Consider the following 20,702-nt stretch of genomic DNA (forward strand, 5'->3'; position numbering starts at 1 on the left):
TCACTATTAGGTTTCACATCAGAGAGTGATGAAGTTATTGCACAGTAAGTCGACCTCAGTGACCGGTGTCTCACTATTAGGTTTCACATCAGAGAGTGATGAAGTCATTGCACAGTAAGTCGACCTCAGTGACCGGTGTCTCACTATTAGGTTTCACATCAGAGAGTGATGAAGTCATTGCACAGTAAGTCGACCTCAGTGACCGGTGTCTCACTATTAGGTTTCACATCAGAGAGTGATGAAGTTATTGCACAGTAAGTCGACCTCAGTGACCGGTGTCTCACTATTAGGTTTCACATCAGAGAGTGATGAAGTTATTGCACAGTAAGTCGACCTCAGTGACCGGTGTCTCACTATTAGGTTTCACATCAGAGAGTGATGAAGTCATTGCACAGTAAGTCGACCTCAGTGACCGGTGTCTCACTATTAGGGTTTTGTTTCGTAAACGCAACCATTGTGGTGTCATCATACAGATAATCTTGTTTTCAAAATTGTGATTAGCAGCAGTTGTTAATTAATAAAGTACTACTTAACATTTAAGAAGGGTCTCTGAATCTCACATAGTGAATTGCAATGCAATACTGACCAAAATGTTCTCTGGGGTTTTGGTTATCAGTCTACTCCAATCTAATGAAATAAACATGGTTTAAATCACAATGTTTTCCTGAACTGTTAAACACTTAAGGAATAATTAATGGCCTACAAGGAATAGTGTTTTTTCTTGCACAAGTGATTGGTGTTGTTCTTTGTGAGCATTTGACTAGCAAAGAACATCATTTCACAAGGCAAGATAAACACCAGGCATGGATCTATGGTCCATCCCATCCTATAAAAAAACATTTTTGAAAATAATTTCAGTGTGGTTTGACATACCATATATCGATATATTAGTCGACTTTTTAAGCTTCTAAATACTATAAAGAGAAGAGGGGTCGGCCAATACTCAGAGTCAACAAAAATGTCTAAGAAAATACAACAAAATGTTGGCGTGTATGGAAATACGATACTAACGAAAATTCGACGGTCAGTGTAGGCTTCAAAACCTTACTGTTGTGTTATTTAACCAGTATTTGTAACAGCCTCTATTAAGGCCATACCAGTGTCCATTTGTTTGATTCACTCGATAAAAGTTATATTTTATTTGAGAAATTAAATCAATTTTATTTTTATTTTTATTGGGTCAATCGTTTCCGGCAAAAGCCACTGACAAGTAGTACCAGTATTTGGTGCCAAATGTCTCACGTGATCGGAACAGTCATCAAGTCTTTTCGTGACCACTAATATTTTGTCCTCAATTACAGATGTAATTGGTCAGAACTGATCATTTTTACTTACCATCATTGTTGATTCTGCAGTTCCAAATAAATTATTAGAAACTTGTTTTGTTAGAGATATCACTACTTATAAAAAGAACGGAAGAGGTAGTGTTCATAATTGCAGTTATTTATCGTGGGTGTTAAATAATATTTACACCGCTGTATAAAAGTGAAACTACATTTTTCAAAAAGTTATTCCACATAAGGGGATTTTTTATAAACCTTATTCTTTTTTACCTATCTTAAAATCTTTATTAAAATAGTTTTTGTACATTGTACTTTGATCGGTTCGCCAAAACAAATTCCCACAATTAAATGTTGCATGAGATTGACATTATCTTGATCGAATATACATGTATGTGTATATTTAAAGTTAAGTCACCTTATACATCATACAAACCTTTTTATACCATATATTGAGGGGCAGTCTAACGGGTCAGCTTATCCACAGAGTTGGCTAATACACATGGTATATGGTAGAAGAAAAGAAAAAATGTTTTGGAAATAGCAAAAAAAAAAACACAAAAAAAGTTGGCTCAGAAATAAATAATGTGTAGTAAATTACATAGTATGAAAAGAGGCCTTCACTGTGGGAAGGACTATAGGATTTTGTAACAGATGGAGGTGGGCACTAAACTTAAATGTAATGTCCTTCGGGACATTTATTGCTTTAGCAGTACTCTCAGAATGCTTGTTACATAACAAAATTGTTGACATTTTAAGCTAAACATTTTGTGGGGTTTTTTAATTAAATCAGAGAGCAACTGATATTGATCACTGCATTTTCTGTGATTTTGTGTAGTGATGTCATTAATGGTGGAAATAGCAGTTGATCCGAATATCTAATCAAAGTGGGGGGGGGGGGGGGGGGCGGGACCTAGCTCGGTGGTAAAGCACTCATTTAATAATGAAATAAATTTGCCAAATTCAACTTTGATTCGCATTTGTTGATTTGGCGAATGACGTCTTAAAGCCTGTAGTAGCAAGATATCACTGGTCACGTGACCTGCCGCACTAGAACTGTTTGCTGTGATTAGGAAGGAAATGTTATATTTAACGACACACTCAACACATTTTATATACGGCAAGATCGATATCACTGGTCGCGTGACCTGCCTCACTAGCCCTGTTTGCTGTGATTAGGAAGGAAATGTTTTATTTAACGACACACTCAACACATTTTATTTACGGTTATATGACATCAGACATATGGTTGAGGACCACACAGATATAGACAGAGGAAACCCGCTGTTGCCACTTCATGGGCTACTCTTTTCGATTAGCAGCAAGGGATCTTTTAAACGCACCATCGCACAGACAGGTTAGTACATACCACGGCCTTTGTTACACCAGTCGTGGAGCACTGGCTGGAACAAGAAATAGCCAAATGGGTCCACCGATGAGGATCGATCCTAGACCGACCGCGCATCAAGCACTGGCTGGAACGAGAAATAGCCTAATGGGGCCACCGATAGGGATCAACTGGAAAATTGTGTGCCGTTTGTAGATACGTCATCATTTTCACTGGCTCGCACTATTTCAAAACCTCATTCGGTCAAACTATTCTGATTAAATAACTATGCTGGCCAGAAGGAGTTGAGACACACTGACCTTTGACACACTGAAATATGTCAAATATATATACAGTTGTAGATTTATTTTGCTGTTGTTAAGCTAATTGAAACTTAGAATTTGGTTAAAGACTCTGTTATGAATTTTGGCAGGGCTCCAACTTAACGACAGCACAGATGGCAATCGCTGTCGTTTAGATATACATTGCTGTCGTTGAGATATACATCGCCGTCGTTGAGATATACATCGCCGCCGTCGTTGAGATATACATCGCCGTCGTTGAGATATACATCGCCGTAGTTGAGATATACATCGCCGTCGTTGAGATATACATCGCCGTCGTAGAGATATACATCGCCGTAGTTGCCATCGTTGAGATATACATCGCCGTAGTTGAGATATACATCGCCGTCGTTGAGATATACATCGCCGTCGTTGAGATATACATATACATCGCCGTCGTTGAGATATACATCGCCGTAGTTGAGATATACATCGCCATCGTTGAGATATACATCGCCGTCGTTGAGATATACATCGCCGTCGTAGAGATATACATCGCCGTAGTTGCCGTCGTTGAGATATACATCGCCGTCGTTGAGATATACATCACCGTAGTTGAGATATACATCGCCGTAGTTGAGATATACATCGCCGTAGTTGAGATATACATCGCCGTCGTTGAGATATACATCGCCGTGGTTGAGATATACATCGCCATCATTGAGATATACATCGCCGTCATTGAGATATACATCGCCGCCGTCGTTGAGATATACATCGCCGTCGTTGAGATATACATTGCCGTGGTTGAGATATACATCGCCGTCGTTGAGATATACATCGCCGCCGTCGTTGAGATATACATCGCCGCCGTTGAGATATACATCGCCGTTGTTGAGATATACATATACATCGCTGTCGTTGAGATATACATCACCGTAGTTGAGATATACATCGCCGTCGTTGAGATATACATCGCCGTCGTTGAGATATACATCGATGTCGTTGAGATATACATCGACGTCGTTGAGATATACATCACCGTCGTTGAGATATACATCGCCGTAGTTGCTGTTGTTGAGATATATATTGCCGTCGTTGAGATATACATTGCCGTCGTTGAGATATACATCGCCGTCGTTGAGATATACATCGCCGTCGTTGAGATATACATTGCCGTAGGTAGAGAGCATTACCGATGACACTTTTGTGCTGTCAGTAAAACACCTCAGCAATGGCAAAATACATACACCTGGTGTACATAATCTGACAATATTTAACATTTTCACATTTGATATATGTTTACATACAGAAGAATAATCTTTCATTCATATTTATTTTCTACAAATGTCATTTAAAAAATAGTTTGCCGTAGGCAGGCTCAAAATTACTATTGGTGGGCTGTTTCTTAATTTCAAGCCCTGTTTTGGGGTCCAGCTTAACCCTGCTACTAGCAGGATATTACTTTGTTCTATCCAATCATCACATTCTGTGAATACAAACAGTGCTTGCAGGGTGAGATGAAAACCCATGTTAAGGAATGTTGTATTTTGTTCCAGACCGAAGCCGAAACGTCTCCGAAGTGAGCCGGTGTTACCACAGATCCAGCCTTCGCCCAGCATCGGTAACTCGGGCAACATCATTGAGAACTTCCTCACCGCCATGAAGTGTTTCGAACTGCTGCACTCCTCGGAGGAGCTGCGGAGAGGTAAGGGGAAGCCTTGAAGGAAGAAAGGAAATGGTTTATTTAACGACGCACTCAACACATTTTATTTACGGTTATATGGCGTCAGACATATGGTTAAGGACTACGCAGATATTGAGAGAGGAAACCCACTGTTGCCACTTCATGGGCTACTCTTTTCGATTAGCAGCAAGGGAACTTTTATATGCACCATCCCACAGACAGGATAGTACACACCACTGCCTTTGTTACACCATTTGTGGAGCACTGGCTGGAACGAGAAATAGCCAAATGGGTCCACCGACGGGATCGATCCTAGACCGACCGCACATCAAGCGAATGTTTTACCACAGATCCAGCCTTCGCCCAGCACTACGTCTCGCCCAGGGATCCTTGAAGTCTATCACCTGATAACTCCAGTGTTGGAAGTCGAGGTGACAAGCAGCACCAATCCCTCTCAACTCAGTGACGAGTGTCACTGCTCCCCTCCCGTCCACACAAACACCCCCCCCCCCTGTTTGCAGTTTTACGTTACAGCAAGAAAATCTCAGCAAAAATTGACATCATACCAGAGGAAATTTTAAAAAACAAAAACATGACGAGTGAGGGTCAAAATCGACAGGAGTGCTGACCAGAAATTTATTTTCTTTGGCCTAATCAGGGGTGGGAATTCTCCTCGGATCAGCTGTTTTCCTCTCATGGAACATTGCGTTTCTTCACATTTTAATCGTCCTTTCCTCCAAAATGTGTCAGATGGCACAGATTTTAACCTAGGATTTCAAGAATTTCCGGGACCCCTCTAGATTTCCTCTTTTTTACAGTTCACCAATTCCCACCCCTGCCTAATCCATGCATAGTTTAGCGTAGGAAGATTAAAACTCCAGCTTAGTAGCTGCCGACTCTTAAGTTGTGTGTGTGGGAGTGCTTTAGTTCAGTCAGTAAAGTGCTCACCCATGGTGTTTGGATCGCAGGATCGAATCCCGTCAACAGACACACTGGGGTTTATTGATGTCCTAACCAGTGCCCCAAGACTGGTATATCAAAGGCAGTGGTATGTGCTGTTGTGTTTTAGGAAAGTGCTTATGAAAGATCCCTTGCTGTTAATGGGAAAATGTAGCGGGTTTCCTCTGACAAATGTTTTATAATTACCAAATGTTTGACAACCAGTAACTGATAGTGAATTAATAAATGTGCTCTGGTGGTGTCAGTAAACAGCAATATTTTAACTCTTTTTTTGTCTGAGAGAGGAAGGAAGGAAATGTTTTATTTAACGACGCTCTCAACACATTTTATTTACGGTTATATGGCGTCAAACATACATGTATGGTTAAGGACCGTACAGATATTGAGAGAGGAAACCCGCTGTCGCTACTTCATGGGCTACTCTTTTCAATTAGCAGCAAGGGATCTTTTATATGCACCATCCCACAGACAGGATAACACATACCATGGTGTGTGAGAGAGAATGACATCCTGAACTTTTCTATGATATCATATTAATAGCGGCATGCAGCGGGCCACCACGTCTACAGCGTACTTAAATTAACGGCATGCAGCGCACAGTCACACTCCGTAAGGGTTAACTTTTTTCATTTGTTTTCAGAGTTTATTGGTCTGTGTCAGAACTGGCGAGTTGAGATGTGGTCGTGGATGAGTCACTTCCAAACAGACATGTTCATATACCAGGTACTCTTGTAAGGGACATACCCCAGTTTTCAAACACTGCGTTGTCTTTCTCACTATTAGAGCCATTTTTTATCATGGAAATCTTACCTTAGATTTTATTGTTTAGATTATCAATTTCTGTATATCCAAAGTGTTCCTGGTCATCCTGGTGTTTCTAATACCACGGAATGCATTTTTCATATTTTAAACTTTTAGATTCCATCCACAACTGTTATTACAATATTTACATGATACTGACTTTTATTCTAAATTTTAATATTGTATTTTCTGCACAGTGATTTACACGGTGTTTTAATTTAACTGTTGAATTTTTAACTTGATGTTGATCATCACTTTATTTGTTTGCATTTACCACAGTTTGACACCCAATAGCCGATGTATTTTTCGTGCTTGGATGTTGTTTAAACATTCATTCATTCATTCTGTGTTACGTTTTGTTCACTGGCCCAAGATGTATTCTTTGATGTAGGACAAGTTCATGTTTCTAACAACCTGTCAACTCAGACACGTCTGCTGAAAAGTAGCGTATATTGACCATGTATTCATGACTAATGCTGTGATTCTTTTGCCTAGCCAGTACGAAGTAAAAATGCAAGATATATATTTTTACTTTTTTGGTGATGGAAGGAAATATTTTATTTAACGACACACTCATCACATTTTATTTATGGTTATATGGCGTCAAACTTATTATTGTTAAGGACCACACAGATATTGAGAGAGGAAACCCGCTGTCACCACTACATGGGCTACTCTTTTCAATTAGCAGCAAGGGATCTTTTATATGCACCATCCCACAGATAGGGTAGTACATACCACGACCTTTGATATAACAGTCGTGGTGCACTGGCTGGAACAAGAAATAGTACAGTGGGCCGAGTGCTTTACCACTGGTGTACGTCTCGCCCCTATTTTTTTTATGATAGTGACAGGATCAACTTGTACATTTAACTTAAAATTTTAGTTTTGTATTTAACTCCATTTCTCACTAAATGTAACTGTAAACTTGATTTATAGTTGCACCTGTGGATGTTCATCACGAATGCATGTGAAATATTTGTTTAATTAATCAAATTAACGTTTTAGTTCAATTTTGTTTTTAAGTTTAGTTTATTTTATTTCCCACTCACCCCTAGTATAGTTTGTATGCTCATGAATGTGTTTATAGTCGTAAACAGATCCTAGTATAGTTTGTATGCTCATGAATGTGTTTATAATTGTAAACAGATCCTAGTTATATTACTGCTGTATGTCACTGGTTTCAGGGGGCATTCCAAGACGCAGTGGGACAGTTACAGAATTTCATCACTGGAGCGCAAGGGAAGACACAGGTGTGTGATAGTTCGTAATTATCTTACCTGGTCACATACAGGTGTTTTAACTTTGTTTTCACATACACATATTTAGTGTTTAAGCTGGACGCAAAAAAAAGTAATTGCAAATTGGTGAAATCAGGTAACACACACGTTTGGACATACATACACGCACACATGCATACACACACAACCTACATATACCTGCATGAACACATGCATGCGCTTACACAGGCACATGCACACACACACATGCACCTGCACACACATACATTTATATTGTTCGTCCTAGCCAGTGTACCACAACTGATATATCAAATACCATGGTATGTGCTATCCTGTTTGTGGGATGGTGCATATAAAAGATTCCTGCCTTGCTACTTATTGAAAAATGTATTGGGTTTCTACTCTAAGACTATATATCTGTAAGAATTACCAAATGTTTGACATCCAATAGCCGATGATTAATAAATCACTGTGCTCTGGTGGTGGTGTTAAACAAAAAACAAACTAACATGCATTTATACACACACACACACATATGTATATACACAGCAGGGGTGGGGAAAAATAAAATTGTCAATCGGTCCGACTTGATGTCGTCACTACCGGGGGGGGGGGATTGGGGCAGAAAAGAAAGGAATAAAAAAAATAAGAACATTTAAAAGACGATATTTGCCAAATAGTTTTTTAAAAATTCATAGTGACATTTGTATAGTTTTATCTTGAATCATGAACGCGAAACGATAAACGTGAAAACATGAAACTTTTTTTTTTTTATCACATCAGTGAAAAAACCCCACAAATTGTATATATTTTACATAATGGAATAAATAATATAAAAAAGGAATAAAAGTTATGAATTTTAATTCCCATATATGTATAAAAAGTATGAGTATTCAATACTGTGTCCTGAAAATTAATAAAAGATGGCACCGTTGAGGCGTTTGACAGCCTGAGCTAGCACACGTTTAGACAAAGGGAGTAATAACGTCATCACTGATTGGATGAAATTTGACCTCTACTGGCTCTAGAGATAACAGTACATGTAGCTGTTCTGCTTACTCCCACTAGTTAACAAAAAAGGTGGAAACCTTTTGTTAATTTTAAAATCCTTTATAATTATTGGATACACTACATTGAAAAGTCAACAATAAATACATTTATAGATTATTTCAGTTTATTTTATGCTATTTTAAGCAGTTTGTATTGCACAAAAGCCTCTTGCTTTGGACTAGGACACTCGACCCGACAGAGCTCCGTACACAGGTGTTGACAGGTGTTGATTGTAACCAGTTGCAAACTCTGGGTCCTTTGTTTTAATTGGATTGCAATACCGTGATGGCTCTCTAAACCAAGAATGGTGCTATCGTAAATGCCTGTTTAATCTCTTGACCGGCTAAGCGACTTTGACAAATGTGTAGCCTAGTGGCAGTGGATTGACACTACTGTTGCAGTGTTGGTCAGACCAGCACAAACGTCTGAAACACCAACCATATTGACGAGTATTTATTTATTATTTTAAATCATGCACGAGATACCGATGTCTGGGCAGGCCAGTCCATTTGTCGATAGGAATTTCTTCCAATAATAGAAATGGACAGGTGCTTCGGACCGACAAGAATGACAAAAGGGGGACCGGCAAACGCACGTTTAAAAAATTTTTTTTCAGTCAGAGAGATCGAGAATCGGTCCCAGACCGGGAGAAAAGGGCTTTTCCCCACCCCTGATACACAGTCATTCAGTAAAAGAATATTATAGATACTTGAACATACAATGGTACATATGTTTTCTAATAAGTGAATACTACTGGTCGTTTTCACTTGATAACCTATTGTAAACATTTCAGTCAGTACCAATCTAATTAAAATTAGCCCTATTGGTTAATCACTATTACCTGTGGATCTAACAGCATCCCGTTGGAACTCACGTCCAGTTAACCTTTCATTCATCCAATCAAAACCGTACTTGCAAAATCATGCCAGTGATTTGAAAAGAATTTGAAAACATTCGGGATTATGCTGAGGGTATACGAAATGATTTGGGTGAATTACGAAGTATGCCAGAAACTAATTTCAATATAAAATGTCATATACAATTTGTTTCAAGACGAAAAAAATAAATGTGATGTTATAGCCATAAAATCTGTTCATACTAGTATACAATCCAGAGTTTATTACTGCACTTTTCCCCTTTTTTTTTAAATTTTGAAATAGACCAACAAGTTCGCCTATTGCATAAATAGTCTCGCCCGATATTATTAGAATTTGTATGCTCCCGAATAACGTTATAAAAGGCAAAGTGTAATTGGTCGATATTTAAATTGTTATTTATAGATGAAATGTCACCTGGACATGGGAGTCCACGCAATGCTGCTAGCTCTACTGGTAGAGCTAATTTTAATCAGATTGAGTCAGTACATTATGCTGGACAGGTAGGTTGGAGTTCTCACTTTGATGATCTGTTTTCAGGTGCGTGTCTCTCTACAACCTATCTTAGTCAGTACATTGTAGTATACAAGTAGATTTAAGTTCTCTCTTTGATGTTCTGTTTTCAGGTGCGTGTCTCTCTACAACTGGCGTCTTGTTTCTACTGTCTGAGAAAATTCTCCGTAAGTTAAACAATCAATAGTGATAATACTCTAACCCTAACACAGAATTTAACACAATTAGATTACTTATGTTGGCCAGAGAATTTCAAATTTCATGGGAAATACTTTTTCAGTTCTGTGCTATGTGATCATAGGAACCCATCGGAAACTCTCTTAGTTATTTTTGTTCAGTAGTCGTACTTGATGTAATAATTATAGGAACTGAAATTTCAGTTCTGTGATTTTACTGAAAGGATGTCGACACGGTACCAGAAATGATTGTTGTCATAAAATCTGAAGGTCTGTTAGGCATCTTTCATCACAAATTGTTTTCTAAAATTCAACATCTATTTTATTTTTTTAATATAATGTTATTTTTTTACGTTTAATACAAAATAATACCTATTTCTCATCATATTTTTAGTTTAACGATTTCTTATTTCAGAAAGCATGTGAACTGTTGCTGGATGTTTTGACATCTCTGCCAGATGGCGGTGGGACATCTGAGACTGCAGGTCAAAGGTCACAGGGGACATCGGGTCAAGGGAGACAACTCCTACTAATGCAGTGTACAGAGAGTGAGGTTCTTCCTTACTGCATTCAGCTTATTATAACATGTTTGAAGGTTTGTTTAGAAGGCATTTTTATTACCTCGACAAAATCTCAAATTACAAGTTTCCCTTCTGACAAACATGCCCCCATCCCTCCCCCCTTCCGCACATAGACACACCCTTCAGTTGTCATCTTAGCTGACTATTTTCATTTCATTTTAACTTATTTTCATGCTTGTATCCAAATACGGTCAAAGCATGCTGTGCTGAGCATACATCTCAGCTATCTGGGCTGTCTGTCCAGGACAGTGGGGTAGTTGTTAGTTGGTTATTGGTTAGTGAGAGAGAAGAGGGTATAGTGGCCTTATACCTACCCGTTGAGCCCATAAGAACTCGCTCTGGATTGGAGCCGGTACCGAGCTGCGAACCCTGTACCAACCAGCCTGTAGACCGATGGCTTAGCCACTGTGCCACCGAGGCCGAGCTGCGAACCCTGTACCTACCAGCCTGTAGACCGATGGCTTAGCCACTGCACCACCGAGGCCGAGCTGCGAACCCTGTACCTACCAGCCTGTAGACCGATGGCTTAACCACTGCGCCACCGAGGCCGAGCTGCGAACCCTGTACCTACCAGCCTGTAGACCGATGGCTTAACCACTGCGCCACCGAGGCCGAGCTGCGAACCCTGTACCAACCAGCCTGTAGACCGATGGCTTAACCACTGCGCCACCGAGGCCGAGCTGTGAACCCTGTAGCTACCAGCCTGTAGACCGATGGCGTAACCACTGCGCCACCGGGACCGAGCTGCGAACCCTGTACCTACCAGCCTGTAGACCGATGGCGTAACCACTGCGCCACCGGGACCGAGCTGCGAACCCTGTACCTACCAGCCTGTAGACCGATGGCTTAACCACTGCGCCACCGAGGCCGAGCTGCGAACCCTGTAGCTAACAGCCTGTAGACCGATGGCTTAACCACTGCGCCACCGAGGCCGAGCTCCGAACACTGTAGCTACCAGCCTGTAGACCGATGGCTTAACCACTGCGCCACCGAGGCCGAGCTGCGAACCCTGTAGCTACCAGCCTGTAGACCGATGGCTTAACCACTGCGCCACCGAGGCCGAGCTCCGAACCCTGTAGCTACCAGCCTGTAGACCGATGGCTTAACCACTGCGCCAGCGAGGCCGAGCTGCGAACTCTGTAGCTACCAGCCTGTAGACCGATGGCTTAACCACTGCGCCACCGAGGCCGAGCTGCGAACCCTGTAGCTACCAGCCTGTAGACCGATGGCTTAACCACTGCGCCACCGAGGCCGAGCTGCGAACCCTGTAGCTACCAGCCTGTAGACCGATGGCTTAACCACTGCGCCACCGAGGCCGAGCTGCGAACCCTGTAGCTACCAGCCTGTAGACCGATGGCTTAACCACTGCGCCACCGAGGCCGAGCTGCGCACCCTGTACCAACCAGCCTGTAGACCGATGGCTTAACCACTGCGCCACCGAGGCCGAGCTGCGAACCCTGTAGCTACCAGCCTGTAGACCGATGGCTTAACCACTGCGCCACCGAGGCCGAGCTGCGCACCCTGTAGCTACCAGCCTGTAGACCGATGGCTTAACCACTGCGCCACCGAGGCCGAGCTGCGAACCCTGTAGCTACCAGCCTGTAGACCGATGGCTTAACCACTGCGCCACCGAGGCCGAGCTGCGAACCCTGTAGCTACCAGCCTGTAGACCGATGGCTTAACCACTGCGCCACCGAGGCCGAGCTGCGAACCCTGTAGCTACCAGCCTGTAGACCGATGGCTTAACCACTGCGCCACCGAGGCCGAGCTGACTGTTTTTTGGGGGGGCGGGACATAGCCCAGTGGTAAAGCTCTCGCTTGATGCACGGTCAGTCTGGGATCGATCCTCATCAGTGGGCCCATTGGGCTATCTCTTGTTCTAGCCAGTGCACCACAACTGGTATATCAACAGTCATGGTATGTGCTATCCTGTCTGTGGGATGGTGCATATAAAAGATCCCTTGCAGGTTTTTCTCACTAAGACTGTACATCAAAATTATAAGTATTTTGTCATCCAATAGCGGATGATTAATAAGTTAATGTGTTCTAGTGGTGTCATTAAACAAAACACTTTTTAATCTTCAGCTTTCTTCTTTATTTTCCTGCAGTGATGATGTTCGTTTATTTTTACCACTTTTTTTTTTCAGGATCGAATATTTTCTGCCGGCCAGTGTACAGACATGATCCTCGGTCACCTGATAATCTTACTGCAGTTTGATTGGCCGAGATACGAGGGACTGTTCACCGAGACGGTTGCTATGATACAAAAACAAGGCTCCTTCACATACAACCTGTTCTTCGTCTACATCTACAGTATCCTTGTCAAATTGCACAGACCTTTTTACAGGAAATATTTTTATAAATGCTCTTCTAGATACTGACCAGTACACCTCCCCCCACCCCACCCAACCCCCACCATTTTTGCCTTCTGGTCTACAGCACCTGTAGGTAGCACTAAACCAAATAATTTCTGGCTGGGTCAAAGTTCAAGGTGCACCAAACGTTTGATAGAGAAGTTAACACTGCAAGTCCTATGATTGGTTATAAATGTGAGTGTGTTGGTTGTAAAAAAAATTAGTTTCATCTGGGCTAAAAATGTATGCAGTTTTATTTCATCTAGTACCACTGTGTCAAGTAGCCTTGTGCTTGGAACATGTATGGGGTACCTGTAAAAAAAAGTACTCATATTTTGTGCGAAACTAGGGGTGTTGTAAAAACATCTGGTTATACCGAAAATGAGCCATGAAAGGTACCATTTTCTTCAGTTAATACTTTGAGGTAGGGGTTGTAGTACTGATATTTATGGGTCATAGTTTGGTTGATATATTGGATGTATTGCATATAGTGTTTTTAAACACAAACGTTAACATGGTCGCCTATGGGATTTTATTTGGTATAGACATACCTGTAAAAGTGACAACTAAAAATATCACAAATCAATATTTTGAAAACAAAATGTTCCCTGTGTAAGGAAATGGATATTCTAAACAATAAAATCTAAGTAATTTACAATGATCAAAAAATGACTCTTAACAGTGAAAAAAATGTGGTAGTGTTTAAAATTTAGTCTGTCACTGTATCTATCACTAACTAAAGTCCTTGACACTATCCACTGTTAATATTTGTTTCTAGATCAATGAACATTATTTTAAACATTATTTAAAAAAATTAAATAAAATTAAACATAAAATTAAAAAACGTAAGGGGAAAAGTTACTGGTGTCATGATGGGTAGCAAAATAAATGGAACATGTTCACGTAATTTTTCTTCACAATATCCTTCAGATCTTGACATGCTGGAGGAGTTTGCCTTCCTAGACACCAAGCAGGGTGGTTCTGTCAAACTAGACATTCTACCGGCCACAGCGAAAACCATTGCACCGTGAGTAGATCCTTAGGGTGGTTCTGTCAAACTAGACATTCTACCGGCCACAGCGAAAACCATCGCACCGTGAGTAGATCCGTAGGGTGGTTCTGTCAAACTGGACATTCTACTGGCCACAGCGAAAACCATCGCACCGTGAGTAGATCCGTAGGGTGGTTCTGTCAAACTGGACATTCTACCGGCCACTGCGAAAACCATCGCACCGTGAGTAGATCCGTAGGGTGGTTCTGTCAAACTAGACATTCTACCGGCCACTGTGAAAACCATCGCACCGTGAGTAGATCCGTAGGGTGGTTCTGTCAAACTAGACATTCTACCGGCCACTGTGAAAACCATCGCACCGTGAGTAGATCCGTAGGGTGGTTCTGTCAAACTAGACATTCTACCGGCCACTGCGAAAACCATCGCACTGTGAGTAGATCCGTAGGGTGGTTCTGTCAAACAAGACATTCTACCGGCCACTGCGAAAACCATTGCACCGTGAGTAGATCCGTAGGGTGGTTCTGTCAAACTAGACATTCTACCGGCCACTGTGAAAACCATCGCACCGTGAGTAGATCCGTAGGGTGGTTCTGTCAAACTAGACATTCTACCGGCCACTGTGAAAACCATCGCACCGTGAGTAGATCCATAGGGTGGTTCAGTCAAACTAGACATTCTACTGGCCACAGCGAAAACCATCGCACCGTGAGTAGATCCGTAGGGTGGTTCTGTCAAACTAGACATTCTACCGGCCACCACGAAAACCATCGCACCGTGAGTAGATCCGTAGGGTGGTTCTCTCAAACTGGACATTCTACCGGCCACTGCGAAAACCATCGCACCGTGAGTAGATCCGTAGGGTGGTTCTGTCAAACTAGACATTCTACCGGCCACCACGAAAACCATCGCACCGTGAGTAGATCCTTAGAGTGGTTCTGTCAAACTAGACATTCTACCGGCCACCGCGAAAACCATCGCACCGTGAGTAGATCCGTAGGGTGGTTCTGTCAAACTAGACATTCTACCGGCCACAGCAAAAACCATCGCACTGTGAGTAGATCCGTAGGGTGGTTCTGTCAAACTAGACATTCTACTGGCCACAGCAAAAACCATCGCACCATGAGTAGATCCGTAGGGTGGTTCTGTCAAACTAGACATTCTACCGGCCACTGCGAAAACCATCGCACCATGAGTAGATCCGTAGGGTGGTTCTGTCAAACTAGACATTCTACCGGCCACATCAAAAACCATCGCACCATGAGTAGATCCGTAGGGTGGTTCTGTCAAACTAGACATTCTACCGGCCACTGCGAAAACCATCGCACCATGAGTAGATCCGTAGGGTGGTTCTGTCAAATTAGACATTCTACCGGCCACTGCGAAAACCATTGCACCGTGAGTAGATCCATAGGGTGGTTCTGTCAAACTAGACATTCTACCGGCCACTGCGAAAACCATCTCACCGTGAGTAGATCCGTAGGGTGGTTCTGTCAAATTAGACATTCTACCGGCCACTGCGAAAACCATCGCACCGTGAGTAGATCCGTAGGGTGGTTCTGTCAAATTAGACATTCTACCGGCCACCACGAAAACCATCTCACTGTGAGTAGATCCGTAGGGTGGTTCTGTCAAATTAGACATTCTACCGGCCACCACGAAAACCATCGCACCGTGAGTAGATCCGTAGGGTGGTTCTGTCAAACTAGACATTCTACCGGCCACCACGAAGACCATCGCACCGTATGTAGATCCTTAGAGTGGTTCTGTCAAACTAGACATTCTACCGGCCACCACGAAGACCATCGCACCGTATGTAGATCCGTAGGGTGGTTCTGTCAAACAAGACATTCTACCGGCCACTGCGAAAACCATCGCACCGTGAGTAGATCCGTAGGGTGGTTCTGTCAAACAAGACATTCTACCGGCCACAGCGAAAACCATCGCACTGCGAGTAGATCCGCAGGGTGGTTCTGTCAAACTAGACATTCTACCGGCCACCACGAAGACCATCGCACCGTATGTAGATCCTTAGAGTGGTTCTGTCAAACTAGACATTCTACCGGCCACCACGAAAACCATCGCACCGTATGTAGATCCTTAGAGTGGTTCTGTCAAACTAGACATTCTACCGGCCACCACGAAAACCATCGCACCGTATGTAGATCCTTAGAGTGGTTCTGTCAAACTAGACATTCTACCGGCCACTGTGAAAACCATCGCACCGTGAGTAGATCCGTAGGGTGGTTCTGTCAAACTAGACATTCTACCGGCCACCACGAAGACCATCGCACCGTATGTAGATCCGTAGGGTGGTTCTGTCAAACAAGACATTCTACCGGCCACTGCGAAAACCATCGCACCGTGAGTAGATCCGTAGGGTGGTTCTGTCAAACAAGACATTCTACCGGCCACAGCGAAAACCATCGCACCGCGAGTAGATCCGCAGGGTGGTTCTGTCAAACTAGACATTCTACCGGCCACCACGAAAACTATCACACCGTGAGTAGATCTGTTAAAGTTTCAGTCCACATAGGGACAGCAGAGCTTTCTAGATTATGGTAGCCCCACTCCCATGGCTAGTGATATTCAGTGTTGGGCTAGTAGATAACTACTATTGCGGCTTTTAGATTATGGTAGCACCACTCCCATGGCTAGTGATATTCAATGTTGGGCTAGTAAATAACTACTATCACCATGCCAGACAGGGCTTCTAGATTATGGTAGCCCCACTCCCATGGCTAGTGATATTCAGTGTTAGGCTAGTAAATAACTACTATCACCATGCCCGATGGCTAGTGGGGGAAAAAAAAGAAAAGAGTCAACTGTTGCAGTTAAAATGTGTTTTGTAAATACTAGTGTTTTTAATATCCTGCTAGCGCTCCAACCCCTCGGTGCTAGTGTTTTTAATATCCTGCCAGCGCTCCAACCCCTCGGTGCTAGTGTTTTTAATATCCTGCCAGCGCTCCAACCCCTCGGTGCTAGTGTTTTTAATATCCTGCCAGCGCTCCAACCCCTCGGTGCTAGTGTTTTTAATATCCTGCCAGCGCTCCAACCCCTCGGTGCTAGTGTTTTTAACCAGGGCTAGCTCTGGATGAGCAAAACATTTTGCCAAATTGTCTATTAAACTTCAATCGACGGATATTTTCTTTAAAATGTCAATTATTACCTGAAATTATTTCGCCAAATTAAAATAAAATTTGATAAATGCTTTCAAAATTCGCTATTGGCAAATTTTGCAAGTGCCAGAGCTAGCCCTGTTAATCTCTATCTCCCTCTTTAGGTGACGTATCTGAGTATTACTGTTATTTAGTCAAATTGTATTGACTTTAGTGAATTTTTAATCATGGCTAGTAAATTTAAAAAATCATTGATCCCATGGCTAATGGATTTTCTAAAAATTCTGGAAGCCCTGCACAGGAATAATAGAATCTATCCCCATTGTGAGGTATAGATAAGGCTATTCCTACCTGAGGGACAAAATGTTTTTGGTGAGGGCTGAGATTTACCGAGACCCTCACAAAAACATTTTGTCCTGAGGGTTGGAATTGCCTTATGTATACCTCACAACGATGATCGATTCTTTTTCTTGCCCATTTAATTACAGTAACAAAACATTAATTTTGTAAGCTACGGTCTGTTTATTGTAGAACGATTCGTATACATTTCACCTGCAAACTAATTTAATCATATGCGGGAAAAATATAGTCCACCTTATGCAACAGCATAAATAAAATGTACGTAATGTTCAACTTACCAGTAAATGTAAAGTTGAAAATATTAATTTGTTTAAATATTTTTAAAACAATGATACAACGTGAAATGGCAAACAGAATTTTGAAAACCATGAGTTATGATGTCAATCGTCATAAAACATGAGTTATGACGTCACACGTATGTAGAAATCGTCCAGCCCTCAGGTCAGACAGATTTATCTAGCCCTCAGGTCAGACAGAGTTATCTAGCCCTCAGGTCAGACAGATTTATCTAGCCCTCAGGTCAGACAGATTTATCTAGCCCTCAGGTCAGACAGATTTATCTAGCCCTCAGGTCAGACAGATTTATCTAGTCCTCGGTTCGGACAGATTTTTCTAGCACCGTGCAAAAGCTGGATAACCCTGTCCAATGAGCAAGAAAACCCCAGCAACTGGAAGAGTCAGTTATATATTACTTCAAATTTCAACTTTCAGGGGTAGGACGTGGCAAGCGATTTTATACTAAATTTGTGACTGTTATACATCGATAAATTCACACAAAAAATTCAAAAAAATTTAATAATTACAAACAAGACAACTAATTTAGTTAAAAATACATTTAAATCAGTTTCTAACCGTAAATAAAATGTGTTGAGTGCGTCGTTAAATAAAACATTTCCTTCTTTTTCTGAGGTTTATCGAAGGATAGCATTCAGGTTTTTAGTGACGTCATACAAATCAGAACAGAGGAAATTGTATAAGGGTGGGTACTTTCTAATTATTCAATTAACAAAGCACAAAGATCGAAAACCGGTGACATGGCATTTAAATGTCTTTTTCAGACAACGGACCGTCACAAGAGGTGTTAACAAGAACGTCCGGGAAGACTTCAAAGCCTCACTGGAGAAACAGTTGAAGAAAACAAACGAACCGATTAACCAAATGATTCACACATTCCTCAAGGAGGAGAGAACTCTGCTCCTAGATCATTTAGGATAAACGTTTAGTTTGGTAATAGGTTGCCATAAAACAGGAATCAATGTGCAAACAGTTGCAGATTTACCATGGTCTTGGATAAAAGCTTAAGAATTGAAGCAGTGCTCACATGCCCCCACCCCCCACCCCCCATTTGCTCTTTTATGTCAACCAAAAGTTTGACACATTGTTTTAACTTGTTAACACTGAAGACCTAAAATCTGCCCATGCAAATGTAGTGCTTTTTGTGTAAAATGGGTGTACTCTGGCCAGGTTTAGTGGGTGTGTTTGTTTAAACCAATATCCAGGGGTTGGGGGTTTTCAGTATATATGTGGTAAAGGTGCATTAAACAAATCTATGGCCCTACTGATATTAATAAAAGTGCAAAAGCCACTAATCAGCATTCAAAATAAGCACTTGTCCGTTTGTCGTGACGAGTGAAAATCTATGTGGACAAGCGAATTTGCAGTTTTATTTTAAACAATCAAAAACATTGCCCTAGTACTTGAATAAAACATACCATTTATTTGGACAAGTGAAAAGATTGATGGACAAGTAAATTTCTAGATGTATTTGTCTGGTGGACTAGTAAAAATATCACTGCTTATGCTATATTTATATACTGACGAAAAGAAATAAGAGATCACCTAAATAAACAGCAAAGAGTGGTGCTAATAAACTCTGATCTATAGTGTGAGGAAATTGATAGTGTTACTGACACTCATTTCCACATTACATCTTCATGTGTTGTACAGATATTACCACATTGGTATACATTAAATTTCATCTATGATACCAAGTGTTCCTCAATTTATTTCTATCAGTATACAATATACATAGTCTAGATAGCCCTCCCAGCAGAGTTTCATGTATTCACGCCTGCATTGGCCTTGCAGCATATTTTCCTGGTACCAATACTTTCAGTTAATAAAGAGGGGTGTAGTTTTAAGGACATCGCCCGATAGATAATATCAGCACGGTGGAAGCAAATAAACATTGGGGGCTGGGGGGGGGGGGGGCTGACTGAGATCGAGGGCCAAAAGAAAAGTTTCTAGGGAGTTCGAGGATATGCTCCCCCATAAAATTTTGAAAACTAGATGTCCTGAATTGCAATTTTCTACATTCTACAAGTAAAATTAATTTCTGCCTTACTATTTACTACTAATATTTTTATTCACAATTAGGGGAGGGGGTTCTAACCTGCTCCACCGTGACTGAATATACAGACTAAAAACATTTATCATATAAGCTTGGTTGTGTGGGGTTTTTGGGGGGGTTTTAAAATTATTATTAGTCATCCGTTATATTGAACGGATAACTAAATGCAGACTGGGGAGACTAAAACCATCAGCTGAGTTAATGGGGAAGCATTTTTATATGAACACTACAAATAGATGCACTATTATCAATAGTTATAAAACAAGTTTAATCCTACAAGTGATGACCTAATGAATTCAAATGAGCCAGAAACAACAGCCTGTGTCTGGCAATGGATTTGACCATCCTTGAAATTGTGAAATTGATAGCCAGAAACAACAGCCTGTGTCTGGCAGTGGATTTGACCATCCTTGAAATTGTGAAATTGATAGCCAGAAACAACAGCCTGTGTCTGGCAGTGGATTTAGCCATCCTTGAAATTGTGAATTTGTTGGGCTGATAAATTGAACAATTTTGTTTGTGTTCTTCCTTCATGGTTTTGTTCTGCATGAGCGACACAACAAAATACAAATGTACTCGAGAATTTTTTTTTTCCTGTGCATAAAATAAAATGGTTTTAAACCAATTGTAGAGTTTGTACATGGTTGAAATGTTTAACTGGAGTGGACACATTAATTGTGTAAATTGTCTCGTAGTTATTCTTTACGAATGACCTGTTACAAAGAAGGACAGGAC

General features: G+C 41.5%; 1 protein-coding gene across 1 annotated transcript in view; it reads left to right on the plus strand.

Annotated features, from left to right (window-relative positions):
* The window catches only part of LOC121386642 (integrator complex subunit 10-like), a 39,583-nt gene extending 19,979 nt beyond the window's left edge, over positions 1-19,604 (plus strand). Inside the window, exons 10-17 of the mRNA XM_041517613.1 lie at positions 4,451-4,599; positions 6,179-6,261; positions 7,527-7,592; positions 10,132-10,185; positions 10,610-10,789; positions 12,923-13,088; positions 14,060-14,156; positions 18,676-19,604. Of these exons, the coding sequence (XP_041373547.1) occupies positions 4,451-4,599; positions 6,179-6,261; positions 7,527-7,592; positions 10,132-10,185; positions 10,610-10,789; positions 12,923-13,088; positions 14,060-14,156; positions 18,676-18,832 (952 nt within the window). The 3' untranslated portion in view covers positions 18,833-19,604. The remainder of the gene's footprint in view (positions 1-4,450; positions 4,600-6,178; positions 6,262-7,526; positions 7,593-10,131; positions 10,186-10,609; positions 10,790-12,922; positions 13,089-14,059; positions 14,157-18,675) is intronic.
* The last annotated feature ends 1,098 nt before the right edge of the window (positions 19,605-20,702 follow it).

This window comes from Gigantopelta aegis, chromosome 12 (genome assembly GCF_016097555.1).
Source record: "Gigantopelta aegis isolate Gae_Host chromosome 12, Gae_host_genome, whole genome shotgun sequence".
Classification (NCBI taxonomy): Eukaryota; Metazoa; Mollusca; class Gastropoda; order Neomphalida; family Peltospiridae; genus Gigantopelta; species Gigantopelta aegis.